Source organism: Microtus oregoni, unplaced genomic scaffold, assembly GCF_018167655.1.
Source record: "Microtus oregoni isolate MIOR12 unplaced genomic scaffold, Mior012 000034F_ref0000314, whole genome shotgun sequence".
Lineage (NCBI taxonomy): Eukaryota > Metazoa > Chordata > Mammalia > Rodentia > Cricetidae > Microtus > Microtus oregoni.
Genome location: NW_024543093.1, coordinates 5,507,575 through 5,524,785, shown reverse-complemented (window position 1 = coordinate 5,524,785; position 17,211 = coordinate 5,507,575). Strand labels below are relative to the sequence as shown.

Genomic DNA, 17,211 nt, shown 5'->3' with positions numbered 1-17,211 from the left:
AGCATCCGACCCCCTCTTCTAGATTCTGTGGGCACCCACACTCTCAGGCACATACACCCAAACAGACACAGGCACTCAAAAGATAAAATAAATATCAAAAATAAAATTATAGAAATTACAATTACATGGTTATTTTATGTTTTAAAAACAAAACTAACTTTTCCTTTTTCTTTTCAATTTATTTGTATCTTTTTTTAAAAAGCTTTGCAGTTTTGTGTGTTTGTGCATGTGGAGGCTACCGGTCCACCTTCCTCCAGGGCTGTTCATTATTTTGGATTTGATTTTGTTTACACAGGCTGGACAAGGTTGTTCAAGCTTGCAATCACACTTCCAGGGGTGGACCAAAGACTGAAGGACCCTGGCCTTCCTGGCCCAGCAGGCTTGCTGAGTATTTTCACTCTGAAGGGGCTCAGATGGGGAGGCGTAGAACCCCGCAGAAGGATGAGGTGTGGTGAGGCTTTGTTTAGGCAGTCGGCAGACATTGCTGAGCCAGGTGATGTGGTAGCATCTGGGGTCTCACCACCTTCATGTAAATAGGTAGTTATGAATGGGTTATGGTGGCCACAGAAATAGGTCTGACTCGCTTGTGTTACTATGGTGATCTGAATAAAGACAAGGAGCTTTCAACAGCACTGAACCTGCAGTTCTACGCCAGCAGGGACTTGGCTTAGGCTACAGCACTTATTAATGCTTGGGGCACAGTAGTTGCTTAGTTAGTGTATAAAATTTCCTAACCGAGTCAGTGTCCCAGCAGACGACAGGAGGCACACTCATTTTCGGGTAACTGGAAGAGGTCTTGTGACGAAGAAGCCGGAGTTGTGTGGGAATGTAGCAGAGTTTAAGGGACAATGATGGGTCCTGGGTCCTGGGCTGAAACACAAGCCTGAGGCTGCAGGAGCTTAGATCTCTGCCTGAGGGAACCAGACTGGACATTTCGTCTCCCTTTGATCTGCTGAGCTCACCTGGGAGCCAGAGAGTAGAGAGCCCAGAGCAATCAGCCAGAGGCCTGAGCACTTTTCTCTCATGGCAAACGCCTGGGAATACTCCTTGACTCCATAAAGAAGCCTGGGAAACTGTCAGTACCACCCCAGGCTAGTGCACTGCTAATCAAAGAGATACAGGCACACCACACTGGTCGGCTTTTAAACACAAGGCAGGCCACAGTGTCGGTCCAGAACGCAACATGACCCAGTGGCCAAGAGCCTTGTCTTTGAAACCCACTTGCAGACACTTGATAGGGAGCCAATTGTTTAAGTTTCCTCATCTAATAGGTGGGATAATACTCAACTTCCCAGAATCCTTGTGAGGCTAAAACAAGATTTCAGAGAAACTGACACTTATACACTCCTACAGATGAGAGTCGGTTATCAAAGGAGCCCTAAGCACACTTGACCCAAGCGGGAGGTGGACTCTGGAAGAACGCCTAACTGATGTGTTTCCTGTACTTGGATGACAATAGTTGTTCTTTTAAAAATTTTTATTTACATATTTTTTAAAACTTTTTTTAATGATTTATTTTTTATTTTATGTGCATTGGTGTTTTGTGTATGTATATCTGTGTGAAGGTGTTGAATTCCCTGGAGGTGGAGGTACAGACAGTTGTGAGTTGCCATGTGGATGCTAGGAACTGAACTCTAGGAGTCTGGAAGAACAGCCAGTGCTCTTAGCCACTGGCAGACCTGGAACTTGCTGTGTAGATTAGACCGGCCTCGAACTGAAGATTCACTTGCCTCTGTCTCCCGGATGCTGGGAGTAAAGGCATGTGCCACTATGCCTAGCCTTACTTAGTTTTGGAACAGGGTTTTGCATATCTCAGGCTGGCCTCGAACTTACTAAGTAGCCAGAGATGACTTTGAACTTCTGATCCTCCTGCTTCCACTGCTGGCATTACATATTCTTTATGGCGCTGCGGATCGAACCAGAGCTTTACCTGCTAGACAAGCCAGACAAGTATTGAGCTGTATCGCTAGCCTGGCTCCTCTCTCTCTCTCTCTCTCTCTCTCTCTCTCTCTCTCTCTCATCTATCTATCTGTCTATCATCTCTCTATCTGTCTATCTATCATCTATATCTATATCTTTTAAACTGTGCTAGGGATCAAAACCATTGCCTCACATGCTAGGCAAGTGCTGTGGTTGTTCATCTTAAACTATTTCACACTTAGGTCTTTAGGTTCTAGCTGTCAGCCCTGATTACTTTGGCCAAGAAAACATGACTACCTCTTTCCCTTTCTTGCTTTCAACAAACAACAGGGTCTTTCAAGGTGTCCATCTGCCTCAGTTTCTACGGCAGGCCCAAGGTACCATACTGTGCTTTGTTAGTGGGACTGTGCCTGCAATAATGGAGGAACTTGGAGCTAGGGACATAACTCAGTTGGTAGAATGTTTGTCTAGCATATACAAGGCCCTGGGTTCTATCCCCAGCACCACAAACTTGGGCATAGGGGTACATGGCTGCATTCCCAGCATTGGAGAGGCAAAAACAAGAGGATCCGAAGTTTAAGGTCATCATTAGGTATGCAGTGAGTTTGGGGACGTCCTGGAGTACAGGAGGCTTGTATCAGTTGGATGGCGAGAGGGAGAGGGAGGGAGGGAGAGGGAGGGAGGGAGGGAGGGGAGAGGGAGGGAGGGAGGGAGGGAGGGGGAGGGAGGGAGGGAGGGAGGGAGAGAGAGAGAGAGAGAGAGAGAGAGAGAGAGAAAGGGGGGAGAGAGAGAATGAAAATGAAAGGGAACATATTCCAACCTCCATCTGTAATCTGGTATATGGCTTGAGTTCTTTTAGTGTGTTCACTGGAGGCCCAAGGTTTGGCTTTTCTATAAAATCAATACCAGATTATACTAGAAAGATATCAAGTAGAAATATTTACCCATAGCACAGCCAGCGATCATCTTACTGTCTAAGTTTCTGTCTTGTTTTTTTCCATCTAACATTATAATGCGTGCCTTGTTCCACGGTATTTGGAATTCTTTGTAAACCTTATTTTCAATGGTGGCTAATAATCCTCTGCTGAATCGACCATCTTCAAACAATTCTCTATTGTTGAGCCTGCGGGTTGCTTCCAATTTCTTATTGTCAGCCGCTCTGCAGCAAAGAACATCTTTTTATTCAGAAGGCTTTTCTGGTTTTTTTTTTTTTTTCCTGTTTCCTCAAGATGGTTTCCCAGAAGTGGAATGACTGGTTCAAAGGTTCTTAATGTCTTAAGTCTCTCCTTAGATTGCCAAATTGCTGCCCCCGGTGGCGTCAAGGGCTCCTTTCTCTGCCGGGAGGATGCGTGGGGTGGTCCTGCAGGTAGCTTCTCACTCTCACTGGCTCCCTCTTCTCTACCCAAAGCCTCATAAAGAGAATGGCGCAGAGCGCGGTGGAGGTCATGGAAGACTCCAAGGGCAAAGTCCACGAGAACCTCCTGGCTAACGGAGGTAGGTCCACAGAGGTTTCTTCTCAGGAGCCATTTCCCTCACGATGGCCACAACGGGAGCTCTGCATATCCAGTTCTGTTAAGGCTTACTGTCCCATTTCTGGAAAATCTCAGGCATCTCCACCCACTTATCACTTTTTTAAAACCAAACAAGGCGTGAGAAGTGGCTGTATGTAGTGAGAAATGCCTCCAACCGGAGACAGCAGGGCCGCATCAGACACTTCACGCGGAATGTCCCCATTTCAGAGTTTTGGCTTCTCATGCTGATGGACACATATCCAGGTACCCCAGTGCTGCTTGGCTGTTAAATGTGCAGATGCCATTTGGGCTGTATTACTAAATGTGTAGCAAAAACATAGAGACTTTGAAACCCAGGTATGGAGGCACACATCTGTAATCCTACACTAGGAAAGTGGAGGCAGGAAGGACATCCTGAGATACTGAGGAAGTTCAGGGCCAGCCTGGGCTATCTAAGACTGTCTCAATATATATATAAAAGCAAAACATGGGCATGAAACAACACTTGGATATTTTGAAAACTCTAGAATTAAACATTGACATATCTGTAGAGAGAATTAACCTTGAGTCTCTACATGTCTATTGAAAACGAGAGCATACACATTTACACTTAGATCATTTGAGATAAGCAGCACATATATGAACACACACATGCTACCTGGAAGTGTTAAAAGTCTTCTACTGGTTTAAATTGGCAAATGAGAATATCCACTCTCCCCATTCTGAACCGGATCCGCATGTCTTTGTGGTTTAATAACCCTGTCTTATATTATGTTTCAGGTCTGAAGGAAAAGATGAAGTGTTTAAAGAGTAGGTTGTGTCTTGTTTGCCGTGCACATGCTCAGTGTGCTGCTGCATGTCCCTGGGAGGGCGGGGCCTCAGGCTGGTCATAGGGTACAGTGCTCAGGCCTTAACAGTTTCTCAAGCAACCTACCTTAGAGCTTGGTCACCGTACCCAGATGATGCAGTTCACAGTTATTTCATTCCTGTCTCCCTCCTGTCCTCTCTGCTTATTACCTGGAAACAGGACTGCATCAACTCTGGGGGCTTGGGGTGAACTTCAGCATCTTTTCGCTTGCTATCTGCATGATCTTGAAGCCTGTCTGCTGTCCCACCTGCTCTGTAAGGATGTCTGCTCAGTCAGACCTTGTTTCATGTGGTTCATGGGGATCATGGGTCTTCTAGAACAGGCCACTCCTGGAGTGGGTGTTAGAACCGCTGGCTTGGCATTTTCTCTCATCTACTGTAGCAGGCAGAATGCAAAACAAGTAATATTATTTAATTTTGTTTTTTGAGATGTTGTCATGTGGTCAAGGCTCACTGTGTATCTCAAGGTGACTTTGAACTTCTGACCATCTTGCTTTCAGTTCCCAAGTGCTGGGATGACAGATGTGTATTACCACACCTGGTTTATGGTTTATTTAAGCATACACTAAAATTCTGATTAAAATGCTCACTGCGTTCCAGGACTGGGGATACGGCTCATTGGCAGTGTTTGCCCAGCAAAGTGCTGGACCCTGGATTCAGCCCTAACACCGCACCAAACCAAACAAACCACGATAAGCAAACAAACCTGTCCACTTAGCTTTCAACTCAAAGTTGATGCCACTTAAATGTATGTGTCGTTCGCTGTGGGATCCACCCCTGCCGGGTGCACCATCTCTAGGAGAGAGCACACTAAGGGACAAGGAAACTTGGTCTTTGTTGCTTGTTTAGCATGTGCCGTCATCTCCTGGCTTCCTGCAAGGCCTCTGCAGGTTCATCCCAGTTACTTCCAAGGTCATTTCTGAGCATGCTCTGTGAAACAACCCTTCCAAAGGCCTGACAGCATGGTGAGGCAGTGCCTACAGTAGCAGCCCAACCTTAAGTCCACACCTTTGCATTGAGACCTCCCAGAAAGCCCAGTGACTTTAACTCACTTTCCCAGAAGACTTTTTTCTGCAGGATACTCTCAGACTAGGGATAGAATTTCCTAAAGCTCTTTTGTTCTGTGCATGGGATTTTAATCCCGTCTCCTTCAAGAGAATTTAGGGCATTGGCATCATGAAGTCTTGAAGGGGTTAGACCTGGCCATGCCATGCACTGTCCATCTTGACCTTGCTTTCCTCACTTGCAAATAGACTTAGTAACAGTCTCAGTCTAGGTTCTTAGCTTTGCTGGGTGCCTTTTGCTTTTGTTTGTCTTTGCCACCAGCTGTGATGGAGCATGCTAAGACCCATGTGAGTCCAGCAGAAGCAGAGCAGACACACACGTGTCTGGCTCAGGCTGTGGAAGACCTGTCCGGCTAGCCAGGCATTGGGCTGCCTGCCTGTGCAGTTATAATCTTGTATGCTGGCAAGGCCTTGGCTTGGTTTTTCAGATGATGTCATTGTTGCTCAAGAGACAGCCGCCTGTGGGGAGTGTGTTTGGAGAGAGCAGGAAGGCTGGGGTGGCGGAGGCCACTCTGGAGTAATATTCCTGCCTACGGTATAGACAGGAAGGACTTTCAGGTTGTGATCTGGAGCAAAGGTTAGTGTCCAGAACTAGCACTGAAGTGGGAGACAGGAGAGAGGAACAAGGGGGAAGAGGGCATAGCTACCAACCCAGAGGCCCACTGAGCTCCTGCGGGAGACCATTGTCAGCCTCCTGGTGCCTCTGGGAGCTCAGGGCTGGTGGGAGAGAGACCCACAGTGCCCTGCACCCTGCAGCAGAACCTTCCCTCCTAATAGAGAAATCCATGGGGGCTTTGGGTTTGGTGGCAACGCATGAAGAGCAGAGCTTTCTCTGAAGTGTGTCTCCGCTGTATGTACATTGCCCTGGCTGCATTAGCTGTGCTGAGTGTGGCTGTCAGTGTCTTGAGCCTTCTGTGGAATGCTTGGTTCTATCAGGTCTTGTGGTGGGCTCTGGAGACAAGGGTGTTGCGGGAGGTCAGCTAGAGCAGCTTCGACTGATCAGAGAGGCTGGGAGAGCAGTTGAGCACTCCATGGGCTGGGTGAGAGGACTCCAGGATGCTGCAGGTGATGCGGAGGGTGGAGAGGGAGTGCCCCTGACAACACATCACCCTGACATCTGTCCTGGTGGGCGGCTAGTTCCTCACCTTCAGGAAAGACTTGAGGTCATCAGTGGGCGTTCTTTCTCTTGCCAGTGCTCTCCCAACAGTTAGCATTGCTGTCTCTTGAAAGGCCTCATGTGACCTTTGTTTAGCTTTTGGGTCATGGGAATGACAAAGCTTTTCCTAATGCCAAAACCTATGCTAATATCTGTCAGTCTGATTGGACAAGGAGGCTTCCACAACACTCTCTGTATGGCCCAGGCTGGCCTAGAACCCACTATGTAGTTCATGCTAGGGTCAAATTCAAGGCGAGCTTCCTGCTTTGACCCCCCGAGTGTTGAGATTATGGTTGTGCACCACCACACCTGACCAGGTGTTTCAGGTTGTAATGAGGACTCTGCCCGGTTATGGGCAGCCATAGTTTGTGTCATCAGATAGTCTTTCCTTGGCAGTGAGCATGGGCAGAGTGATCTGATGTCCCATTTCCTTTCTTTCTTTCTTTCTTTCTTTCTTTCTTTCTTTCTTTCTTTCTTTCTTATGTATACAATATTCTGTCTGTGTATATGCCTGCAGGCCAGAAGAGGGCACCACACCTCATTACAGATGGTTGTGAGCCACCATGTGGTTGCTGGGAATTGAACTCAGGACCTTTGGAAGAGCAGGCAATGCTCTTAACCTCTGAGCCATCTCTCCAGCCCCTGATGTCCCATTTTCAAGAGCCCAGATCTCACCAGGTGTCCTACCCCCAGCATTTTAGAGATTCTCTTGTCACAGGCTGAGGTGCTGTGGCCAATGTTCAACAGAGGTTTTTTTTTTTTTTTTTTTTTGCAAGTCTCTGCCAAGTCTATCCACTCTGGAATAAAATCAAGAGGGTAAATTTTATAAAGGGGCTGGTGAAGGGGCAAGCCTCCTTCCTCCTACAACGTAGCTAGATCCTGATAGCTGGGCACAATGGGGACAGGGACCAAGGACCTTCCTTTGTGATGGGCAGGGCGTTGGGTGCTCTGTGTCATTTCTTCCTGCCATGATGGAGCTTACATAACTTACTCTGTGCTGGGGCTTCCTCCTGGAGATATTGACATCCCTTAATAGGGCTGAAGAGTAAATCAGATGGGATGACTCACATCTCCCAGCCCAAGGTAAGCCGCGAGCGAGTCCACATCACCACTGTTATTTTAAGGCATTCCTGCCTGCTAAGTAGTAGGGCCACTTCCCTCTTGAATCCCCTTTGGTTTCCATCTTTTTCTTGGGGATTAGTGCATCTATCCATCAAAGTTGCTCTTGCCTCATCCTGAGTTCACCCTCTCTGCCCTGTCCCTTCCTCTGCTCCCTGGCCCCCAGGTTAATGGCTGTCCTTCCCTCCACTTAGCTACCCAGCCTAGGAATCTGGGTGTCACTTTACTTCATGCCTTGTGTGTCACTGTCCCTGCATCCTGCTGAGTGGGTCCCCTCCTTTCTGCTCCCAGAGCTTCTTGTCTTTCCCCTCTCCCTTATCCTCATTGACTTCTGTCCACTCCCAACATGGACTCCTGCACTGTTTTTCCATGACCAGTTCCAAGCACGGAGGTACAGATGTGACCTCACCTAGTCTCCTAGTTCCTGGACTGCCTAGCTCCTGCCCACCTCCCTGCTCCATCAGCTTCACCTAGACGCTTAACATCCTCCCCCAATGTAGCCACCAGTCCTTCTGACACTCGATACAGGGAAGATGGCTTGACTTTAGGAGTTCAAGGCCAGCCTGGGCCACACAAAGAGATCCCCATCTTAAAAGGAATGAAAGCTGGGCAGTGGTGACCCACTCTTTAATCCCAGCACTCAGGAGACAGAGGTCTACAAAGTGAGTTCCAGGACAGCTAGGGCTGTTACACAGAGAAACCCTGTCTTGAGAAAAAAAAAGTGGGATGAATGAAGGAGAAATAACACGCTCCTATGGTGCTCTCTGGAAATATAGGGCATAAATGTAATTAAGCCTTTAATCTCACCATTTGAGAGGCAGAGGCAGATGGATCTCTGTGAGCTTGAATACAGCCTGGTCTACATAGTGAATCCCAGCCTAACTAACACTGTCTCAAAACAAAACAAGCAAGCCCTCAAGAGGTGAGAGGCCTGACCACTCTCAGGTAGGAATGCAGACTCAGTTCCTCTCTTGTGTGGGACCCAGGACTTAAGCCAGTGTCCTGGTTTCTTTTGAGATAATTTAAAAAATGATAAAAGCACCTTTAAGAGAGAAAGGGTTTGTTTTGCTGACAATTAAAGGTCACAGTGCATCCCTGAAGGAAAGTCAAGGCTGGCACTTGGAGCGACTTGGCATATCCACAGTCAAGAGTAGAGAGAAAGCAATGCATGTATGCTTCTTATGCTCAATTCCCTCTCCACACCTACCCTGTCTGGGACCCCGGCTGAGGGAATGGTGTCACCCAGAGTAGGCTGGGTCTTCCCACATCAACTGCTTAACCAAGGTGATCTAGAGACACACCCACAGTCCATCCTTGAGTCTCTTCCCAGGTGACTCCAGATCGTGTTAAAAATTAAAACTAAGTATCACAGCTGAGCGTGGTGGCGCACACCTTTAATCCTACCACTGGAAAGCAGAGATAGGCAAATCTCTGAGACCAGCCTGGTTTACATAGTGAGTTCCTGGACAGCCAGAGACACACAGTGAGACCCTGTCTCAGACAACAACCATACAAAAACAAAACTAAACAAACAAACAAACAAAACACCCTAAATGTCCCAATCAGCAAGGTTCTTTGGACTAAAATGTGTCAGTGCAATTGAACCACCTTCAGTTCCTCCCACTCTTCTGCTGCACAGCTGGCTAGGCTAGGCAGGAACACCCTTCTTTGCCGTGGAATTTGTTTGGTTTTGATGAAAACACTGGTGTTTTCTGCACACTCTAGACTCCAATGGGCACACACCGAATGATGCCCATAGCTCCAGGTGGGAAAGCCAGTGACAAGCAGGTTCCATGGTGTAGCTGAGCTGTGCCATGTCCTCCCTAAAGTGGACGATGTGGTTAACATCACCTGGTTCTTGTTGGGGACTCAAGAAGCAGGTGGGACCTGTGAAAGGTCGTGGCTCAGTGGTTGGGAGCCTGGTTTGATGCGTTCTGCTGTGCCTTCTGGATGTCTTGAAACAGATTGGTGAACTAGCTGCGGAGGGTAGGCCAAGCAACCACTGAAGGTGACAAAGTCACCAATGGCCACAGAATGTCACCTTCTTGGTTTCAACCTCCAGAAAGAGCAGGCTTCGTAGTAAACTCTAGGTGGAAGCTGCCGAAGGAGAGCTTGGTGCTCGGCTTTGAAGTGTACAATGGCAGGTATACAATGAGGCCTCCTGCTGGCTCTGAATTGCTCCCGCATGGAGCATATACACTCCGGAGCCCATGCCTATTCTTCAACTGTTGCCTGACTGCTTCTTTGGTGTGAGCACCAAGCTCAGTTTGTCTCCCTTGGCTTGGTTCTGGATTCAAGCTAGCCTTTGCTCTTCCAGTTGACTTGCCATCCTTTGTGACGCACTTCGAGTGGGACATGGCCAAATACCCTGCCAAGCAGCCACTGATGAACGTGGTGGACACACTGGCCAAGGTGAGGAGAGTCTGCTTGGAAACCTCTGACCGTCTGAGAGGACATACATGGGGCTGGGACGCCGACAAGGTAGAAGGCCACAGGCTGGGATGTTAGCTCTGTGAGTGATCCAGGGAAGGTCCCTCTTACCATGCCCTGGGTAAGGTTAGAACTCGGAGAGACGTGTGTGCACTTGTCTCCTGTCTCTGCCACCCAGAGGACTGCTTGTAATCTCACAGGAGAGTCCCCTGAATGGGCCTGAGGCACCTGTGTTCTGACCCCAGGCCCCAATTCATTTCACTCCCCTACTGTGACTCAAAACCTGTGATGCAATGTCTTAGTCTTGCCCTCCCTCACCATGCACTTGAGGACCCAGTGCCCTTTGGATGATTGATTGACTTTGTGGTATACTAAGTATTCTACCACAGCGCTCTTTTAATTTTTATTTTGAGGTAGGGTCTCACTAAGTTGCCCAGACTGGCCTTGAGCCAATTCTGTAACTCAAGCTGGACTTAAACTTTTCATCTTTCTGCCTCAGCCTCCTTAGTAGCTGAAATTACAGGGCTCGGGCACCAGGCCCAGCTCTCTTGGTAAATGGTTTGCAAAACATCATTATTTAGGAGACAGTGTGGCATAGAAGCTCCACCCCTTGGTCATATTGTGCCAGCTCATCCCCTAAGTGTCTTGTGACAACAAATCAGTACCATGACAGGGTGCCATCTACTAAGCCATGTTCTTCAGCTCACACTGGGTACACTCCCCATAGCACAGGGATCTGCAGGGACAATGTGGGCATCCCATAGCCAAGGTGACTTCTATGTGCCTTCACCATGGGTGAGATTTGACTGTCCTGCCCTATTGCTGGTACATACAGAACCCTTTATATGTCATGGCTGGTCCAATGACTGGGGAGATCCCAGCCGTATGCTCAACAAAGCTGCCCTGTTCTCTTAAGTGGCTGAGCTTCCCTGAGGGCGGTAGGCAGGTCAGGACAGGAAGGGTGGCTTTGAGACCTTTTCTCCTTCAGGTTTCTTGGGAATCTGGGTGTGGCTCCTTGGGCTTACATCCCCTCCCAAGAGGTTCTCAGAGGTACTTCTGGGGGGGGGGGCAGCCAAGGATATTGTGCCAGGTATGACTTTCTGGAGAGCATCACCACATCCACCACTGAGCCGGAGAACACAGACTTTTGTGGGGTTGGGCATGCCACCTCAGGATTCTGAGTCCCAGGGACACTGGACTTGTCCTGGGGGAGTCGGAGAGCAGTAGAGTCAGAACTGGCTCCCCGCTAGTCCAGGCTACCAAAATGTACAGCTATTAAAGCAACACACTGAGGGGAGGTGGGTCAGATTGAATCCCACAAGGTGTGCAGTGTTCAGGCTCCATGCTCTATCACAGGGCTGTAGGCTAGCGGGACAGGGGTGGGGGAGACTGGATCTTCAGTCTGTGCTGCTCCAGGAACTTGTGTATGAGCCCCAGCCTCACCTTGTTCTTCTAAGGTGGCTTAGGGCTTTGTACAGTTTGTGTAGCACATTGTCCTATGGTCACATGATGTAGCTGCACCCTGACTGGTGTGTGCGGTGTGGTCTATGTGCACAGCATAGCTGTGCAGCCTAGTTATGCGGTAGGATGTCATCAAGGCACATGGATCTCTGTGGAGCCTTTTTGTAACGACCTGGGAGTGTGCTCCTCTTTGGATGTCTATTCTGAGTATTTAAACTCAGAACTTCCACAGTACACCAGGTTACAGCTCATGATTCTCAACAGCTCCCCACCAGAAGTGTGCATGGCCCTACAGCATGGACACACATTGTGGGGCATACACACACTCATCATATCCCACTGCCAAACTGGAGGCAAAGGGGTGGCCAGATGACTTGTGTTTTCGGGTACCCGCCACTGCCTTCCAGCTGACAAGTGTCCAAACATGCTCAAATACACAGCCACCTGTTTGTCATTATGGCTGCAGGGTGCTGCTCACTGTCCTGCTGTGTCTTTGCACGACCAGGCCTGCCATGAGCCCTTGGAGGACAGAACTGTTTTTAAATTACCACAGAGCTCAGCCCTTGGGAGGGACTCACTGTGCCTCTGAATCACTTGCCGCCTTCTGGCCTCAGAGAGCTTATTTATCATCATCCTTCTGAACTGTTCTTCACAGGGGTCAGCTGTCCTTGGGGCCTCTCTAAAGATGGCGTTCCTCCCATGTCTAGTAGATGGGGAGCCTGAGGCGGGGAGCAGAGGCGCTCAGTCACTGGGCACTGCAGGTTGGGAGAAGCTGCAGTCAAGTCTGGAGAGGTGGATGATTAGGAGGATGAGCAGGGAAGACAGGATAGGTACCTAGCAGAGGTACCCGCAGCTGGGAAGTTCGGCATCACTTGCTGGGAAGGAGCACAAGCTAGCGTGTGACACTGGGCAAGCTGTGGCACCTCAGTCCCTGTAAAGTTGTCTTCACCCACTTCCCCATGTGGGGACTGACTGCGAGGGCCAGGTGCTGGGGGCTGGGAGAGTCAGGAGGGAGACTGACCACCCTGATGAATAGTCAGGTTCTGTTTTTCTTTTGTTTCCTTGTTTCTTTCTTTATCCTGAGACAGGGTTTCACTTAGGCTAAGCCGCAAACTGGCTGTGGAGCTGAGGATGATCTTGATCTGATCTTCCTGCCTCTGCCTCCCAAGTGCTGCAATTACAGAAGTGAGCCTCAGTGGCTGGCTTGGTCACTGTTGTTAAGTGTCCCATGGATGCTTGGCCAGATTTTGAAGAGTTTTACTAACTCCTCAAGGTCACCAGGAGCGTCTCTCCCCCCCTCCCTCCCAGCAACTGGCACAAATTGAGACAGACCTGAAGTCCCGCACAGCCGCGTACAGCGTTCTGAAGACCAACCTGGAAAACTTGGAGAAGAAATCCACGTGCGTACCACACCCATTGCATTCTCTGTGCATGCATCCGGTGGGGGGCAGGGATAGCCTTCACTCTTACCGTCCCTGTGGCTGTGGCCCTTGAACAGGTGCACAGTTGGAGCTGCGTGCTGGGAACCTGAGGCAGATTAAGAGGACAGAGCCAGGCAGGGTGGCCACTTCTGCCTGTGAACACAGAGGAACACGGTATTGCTTCCTCTCGTTCCTCCTTTCCCCCTGTCCCACTCCTTACCCAGTAGGAGGCTCTGGGGAGCCTGCTCAGGACTTTCGCTGCATCTCATCTTCAAGGAGGGCAGGCAGAATGGGATGTCAGAGCCCAGACCTCTTCAAGGGGCAGATAGGATCATGGGCAGCAGTCCAGGGCAGACCAGGATGGCTCACAGGCAGCAGTCTGGATTGACAGCTGCAGGGCTTTAGGTGCTGGCTGTTTGCTGGAGAATGGGTTGTTCAGGCCCCCGACAGACCAGGCTCCATGGTGGTGGAATCAATAGAAGAGCAAGCTCGGGACCTTCATGGCAGGGACTATTTGGGGATGGCAGGGGGCACCCTGGGAGGAACAGGCAATAAGGAGCCAGGCAAGCTCCCAAGTGAGAGGGGAAGGTGGGCAGGGCCCGAACAAGCATGAAGTAGTCCCCAGCACTCACCTCTACACCCTGAGTCTGAGTCTAGAAAAGCAGAGTGGCCCAGGAGCTCAGAGCCAGCTGCCCTCCCTCTGTTTGGTGTCTCTTATTTAAGCTTCCCTCTTAAACCTTCCCTTGGCTAGCTTTTCCAGTCATAAAAGAGAACAGAGATTGATCATTCCTAATCTGAAAACCCAAAATGAAAAAATGCTCCAAAACCAGAAAAATTTTAAGCATCAACAATGATTCCTTAAATGGAAAGTTCTGTACCTGACCTTTTCGTGACTCTGGCCACGACACAAACACTCAAATTGCCATGTAAGCTTCTGTGCCAGCTATTGTATGAATCTTGTATGAAGCCGATGGGTTTCTGCTTTGACCTGTGTCCTACCTCCAAGAAAGCTCAGTATTCCAATAAAACATTCAAATGAACAAAACCGCCCGAAATCCAAACAGAGAAGGAATGCAGACGCTGCCATCCATCAGTGGGGGTGGAGACCACAGATGCACTGAGCTTAGAAAGCCAGTTCCAGTTGTCTGATTCCATCTCTGGGTACCTGAACCTGAGCGGTGGTGGATGCCAGTCAGGCGGGCACTGTTTTACCTTGAGTTCAGGGTAGCTTAGTCTCTTTTGAGCTTGGAGTCCAGACCATGGTAGGCCACCTACTCACTTCACCACCAAGTCATAGACAGTTTGATGGCTGGCAAGATGGATCCGTGGGCAATCTGAGTTCAGTCCCTGGGTCTCGCCTGGCAGAAGGAGAGAACTAACTTCTGCAAGTTGTTTGCTGACCTACACCAATGTGCCATAGCACATGGATTCCTGCACACACACACACACACACACTCTCTCTCTCTCTCTCTCTCTCTCTCTCTCTCTCTCTCTCTCTCACACACACACACACACACAACAAAGTAAATAAATAAAAAGTGCAGTTAGAGAATTGGAACTTTAGCAGGGGACTGGTCCAACCGCTTCTCCCCTACGGTCCCTGATTCCTCCTCCTTCACCAGTCAGATGCTAACTCTGCCTTCCATTTGTTCTCTCGATGCACATGTCCTCAGGCCCTGTGGACATAGAGCGAAAAGTCACAGCCACTCACTCAGCAAACCTGTGGGTTTGCTATGTATGTGGGTTACCTATGTCTCCTAGCAGGGTACCATGCTGGCGGTGGTGACAGGATGGCCGGGAGGGGACCCACCAGCTTTATCTGCACACATAGTTGTGTGTGGGAGCAGACACCCTTGGAAGCTAGGGTTTCTCTCTTGCCTTTGAGGCTTTGCCCTCGGCTCTGTGCTTGGGAGGTTGGAAGCCTTGGGCTCACGTTGCAGCCTCCATGCTCTGGGGGCTGTCTGGTTAGGACTCTGCAGTGTGGGGAACTACCATGTCTTGGTAGCTGCCTCTGTCCATGCAACAGCTTGGTAATAATACCACGCTCCTCATCTGAGCCAGGGCTGGTGGTGTAGACAAAGCTGATATTTCAGGTGAGTGTCCCCAGCTGCTGGACCAAACAGCCTGTAAAGTGACACAGAGCTATCTCTATCGGGGCCTATCTGTCCCATGCAACTTGGAGACCTTGCTGTTTTGATACTTGAATAACTTTAGCAGCCTGCCACCCGAGGTCCCCTCCCAGCGCCTGGGTTGGCTTTTGAGGGCAGTGCAGGTCACTGAGGTGTTAGATTCAGCAGCCCCTTGAGTGGCAGGTGATAGCTGCAGAGGCTCTGCCAGTTTCCCTGCCCCCAGAGGGAAGAGAAGGTAGCTCACTTACCATTTGGCTGTACCTGGCCCTGGCAGACAGCTCAGAGACTTGCCTGGGCCTGCTCTATTTCCTGCTGTTTGTCTGGACTCTTGAGGCATGTGGGGTCAGTGAGCCTCTCTCTGCTGGACTTACCCGTTGTCCCTCTGCCCTTCAGGGGAAACCTCTTCACTCGGACATTGAGCGACATTGTCAGCAAAGAAGACTTCGTACTTGATTCGGAATATCTCACAACCCTTCTGGTCATCGTTCCCAAGTATGTGGGCAGGAAGATAGTGGGTGTGTGCTGCTCAGGGGAAAATGAGGTGGGCCCCTTGTGCCCTGCTGGGTCAGGTCAGCAGACATTGTTGTTCGGGGCTCATGGGGTGGGTCACTATCTCCACAGGCACAGAGCCAGGTGGATGGTAGCAGTGGCAGAGCCTTAACTGAGGATCTGTGCTGTGCCCACAAGGAGCCTGAGAGCTCTACTCTTCCCTTTGTCCTGGTGCTAGAAAGACCATTCTGCTGGCCCCAGGTCACCTGGGCCAGGATCAGATCATTATTAGTAAGCTTCAAATATACCAACACCCGAGCTCTCTCTTAGGGGAACTTCTGGGAAGACTGGAGCCCTTGCAATCAGACTGGGCTCAGCGCAGCCCTGGGCAATAGCAGGAACTTTGGGGATGTTAAGAGCACTCCCTGGTTATACCTCTCGACTTTCCACCTTCAGAAGAAGGTGAAAACAGTTTCCTGAGACAAGAGAAGCCCTTCCTTCCCAAAGTACTCAACAGGTCTGTGTCCTCACAGGTCAAGCTATGCACAGTGGCAGAAGACGTATGAGTCCCTGTCAGACATGGTGGTCCCTCGGTCAACCAAGTAAGTGAGACCTCAGCTTAGTCTACATCCCCAGAGGGGAAATGTATGGATGTTCTTGGAGCACCAGACATGTGCCAAGGGTGGGGCACCTCACAGCACCATGCCTGCGCAGTAAGTCCCTGTGGCCTGGAATTCCTGCTTGCCATTGTCCTTCAAAGCTCCAGTTGCCTGTCCCTCCTCTGGGAAGGCTGTTCTGGCTGCTTCCAGAAGAGTTTCTGGGTTCTCTGCCTGCCTGCTCTGTATTCTCTGCAAATGCCTGAACAGAGTGACGGCCGGGCTGGCTGGCCTCAGAGTCTGGGCAGGGAGGGCATTCTCACTGTGTGGCCAGTTGGGGTCAGAACGGGAACAAGTGAGCCTGCAAAAATGATGGGTAGGCCCGGGTTGACTCTATGTCTACTGTGGAAAACCAGCAATGAACTACACACATTAGAGCTCCCTCGGAGAATGAGCAGACGTTAGTCACACTTCCATTGCTGTGAGGAGACACCATGACCAAGGCAACTCTTAGAAAAGAAAGCATTTAATTAGGGGCTTGCTCGCTGTTTCACGGGCTTAGTCCGTTTTCATCATGGCAGGGATTGTGCTGGCACACACAATGCTGGAGCTGGAGCTCAGAGCTGTATCCTCAGAGACAGAGAGACAAAGAGATAGATAGATAGATAGATAGATAGATAGATAGATAGAACGAACACCTAGGCCTGATGTGAGCTTTTGAAATCTCAAAACCCACTCCCAGAGACACACTTCCTTCAACAAGGCCACCCCTCCTAATTCTTCTCAAATAGTGCCACTTCCTGGTGACTGAGTGTTCAGAAAATATGAGCCTATGGTAGCCATTCTTATTACCACAGCAGGGATACAGAGGACCATGCCATTTATCTTGAATTAAAAAAAAGAAAACCAAAAAACAAAACAACAAAAAACATGTGACAGGAAGGTATTGGTGCCTGGGCCATAATACAGTTCACAACAGAGTCACAGGGGCCATGAAAATGAGGAAAACCACCCACAGGGTCAGAGTTACGTGCGTAGTTCAGTGAGG

At 49.6% G+C, this 17,211-nt stretch overlaps 1 protein-coding gene across 2 annotated transcripts in view; it reads left to right on the top strand.

Moving 5' to 3' along the window:
- Positions 1 to 17,211, top strand: part of LOC121432453 (V-type proton ATPase subunit C 2-like) — a 35,404-nt gene that overhangs the window by 10,175 nt on the left and 8,018 nt on the right. For both annotated transcript variants that reach the window (XM_041630445.1, XM_041630444.1), the window contains exons 3-7: positions 3,329 to 3,414; positions 9,955 to 10,049; positions 12,837 to 12,928; positions 15,472 to 15,570; positions 16,101 to 16,169. In XM_041630445.1, the coding sequence (XP_041486379.1) occupies positions 3,329 to 3,414; positions 9,955 to 10,049; positions 12,837 to 12,928; positions 15,472 to 15,570; positions 16,101 to 16,169 (441 nt within the window). The remainder of the gene's footprint in view (positions 1 to 3,328; positions 3,415 to 9,954; positions 10,050 to 12,836; positions 12,929 to 15,471; positions 15,571 to 16,100; positions 16,170 to 17,211) is intronic.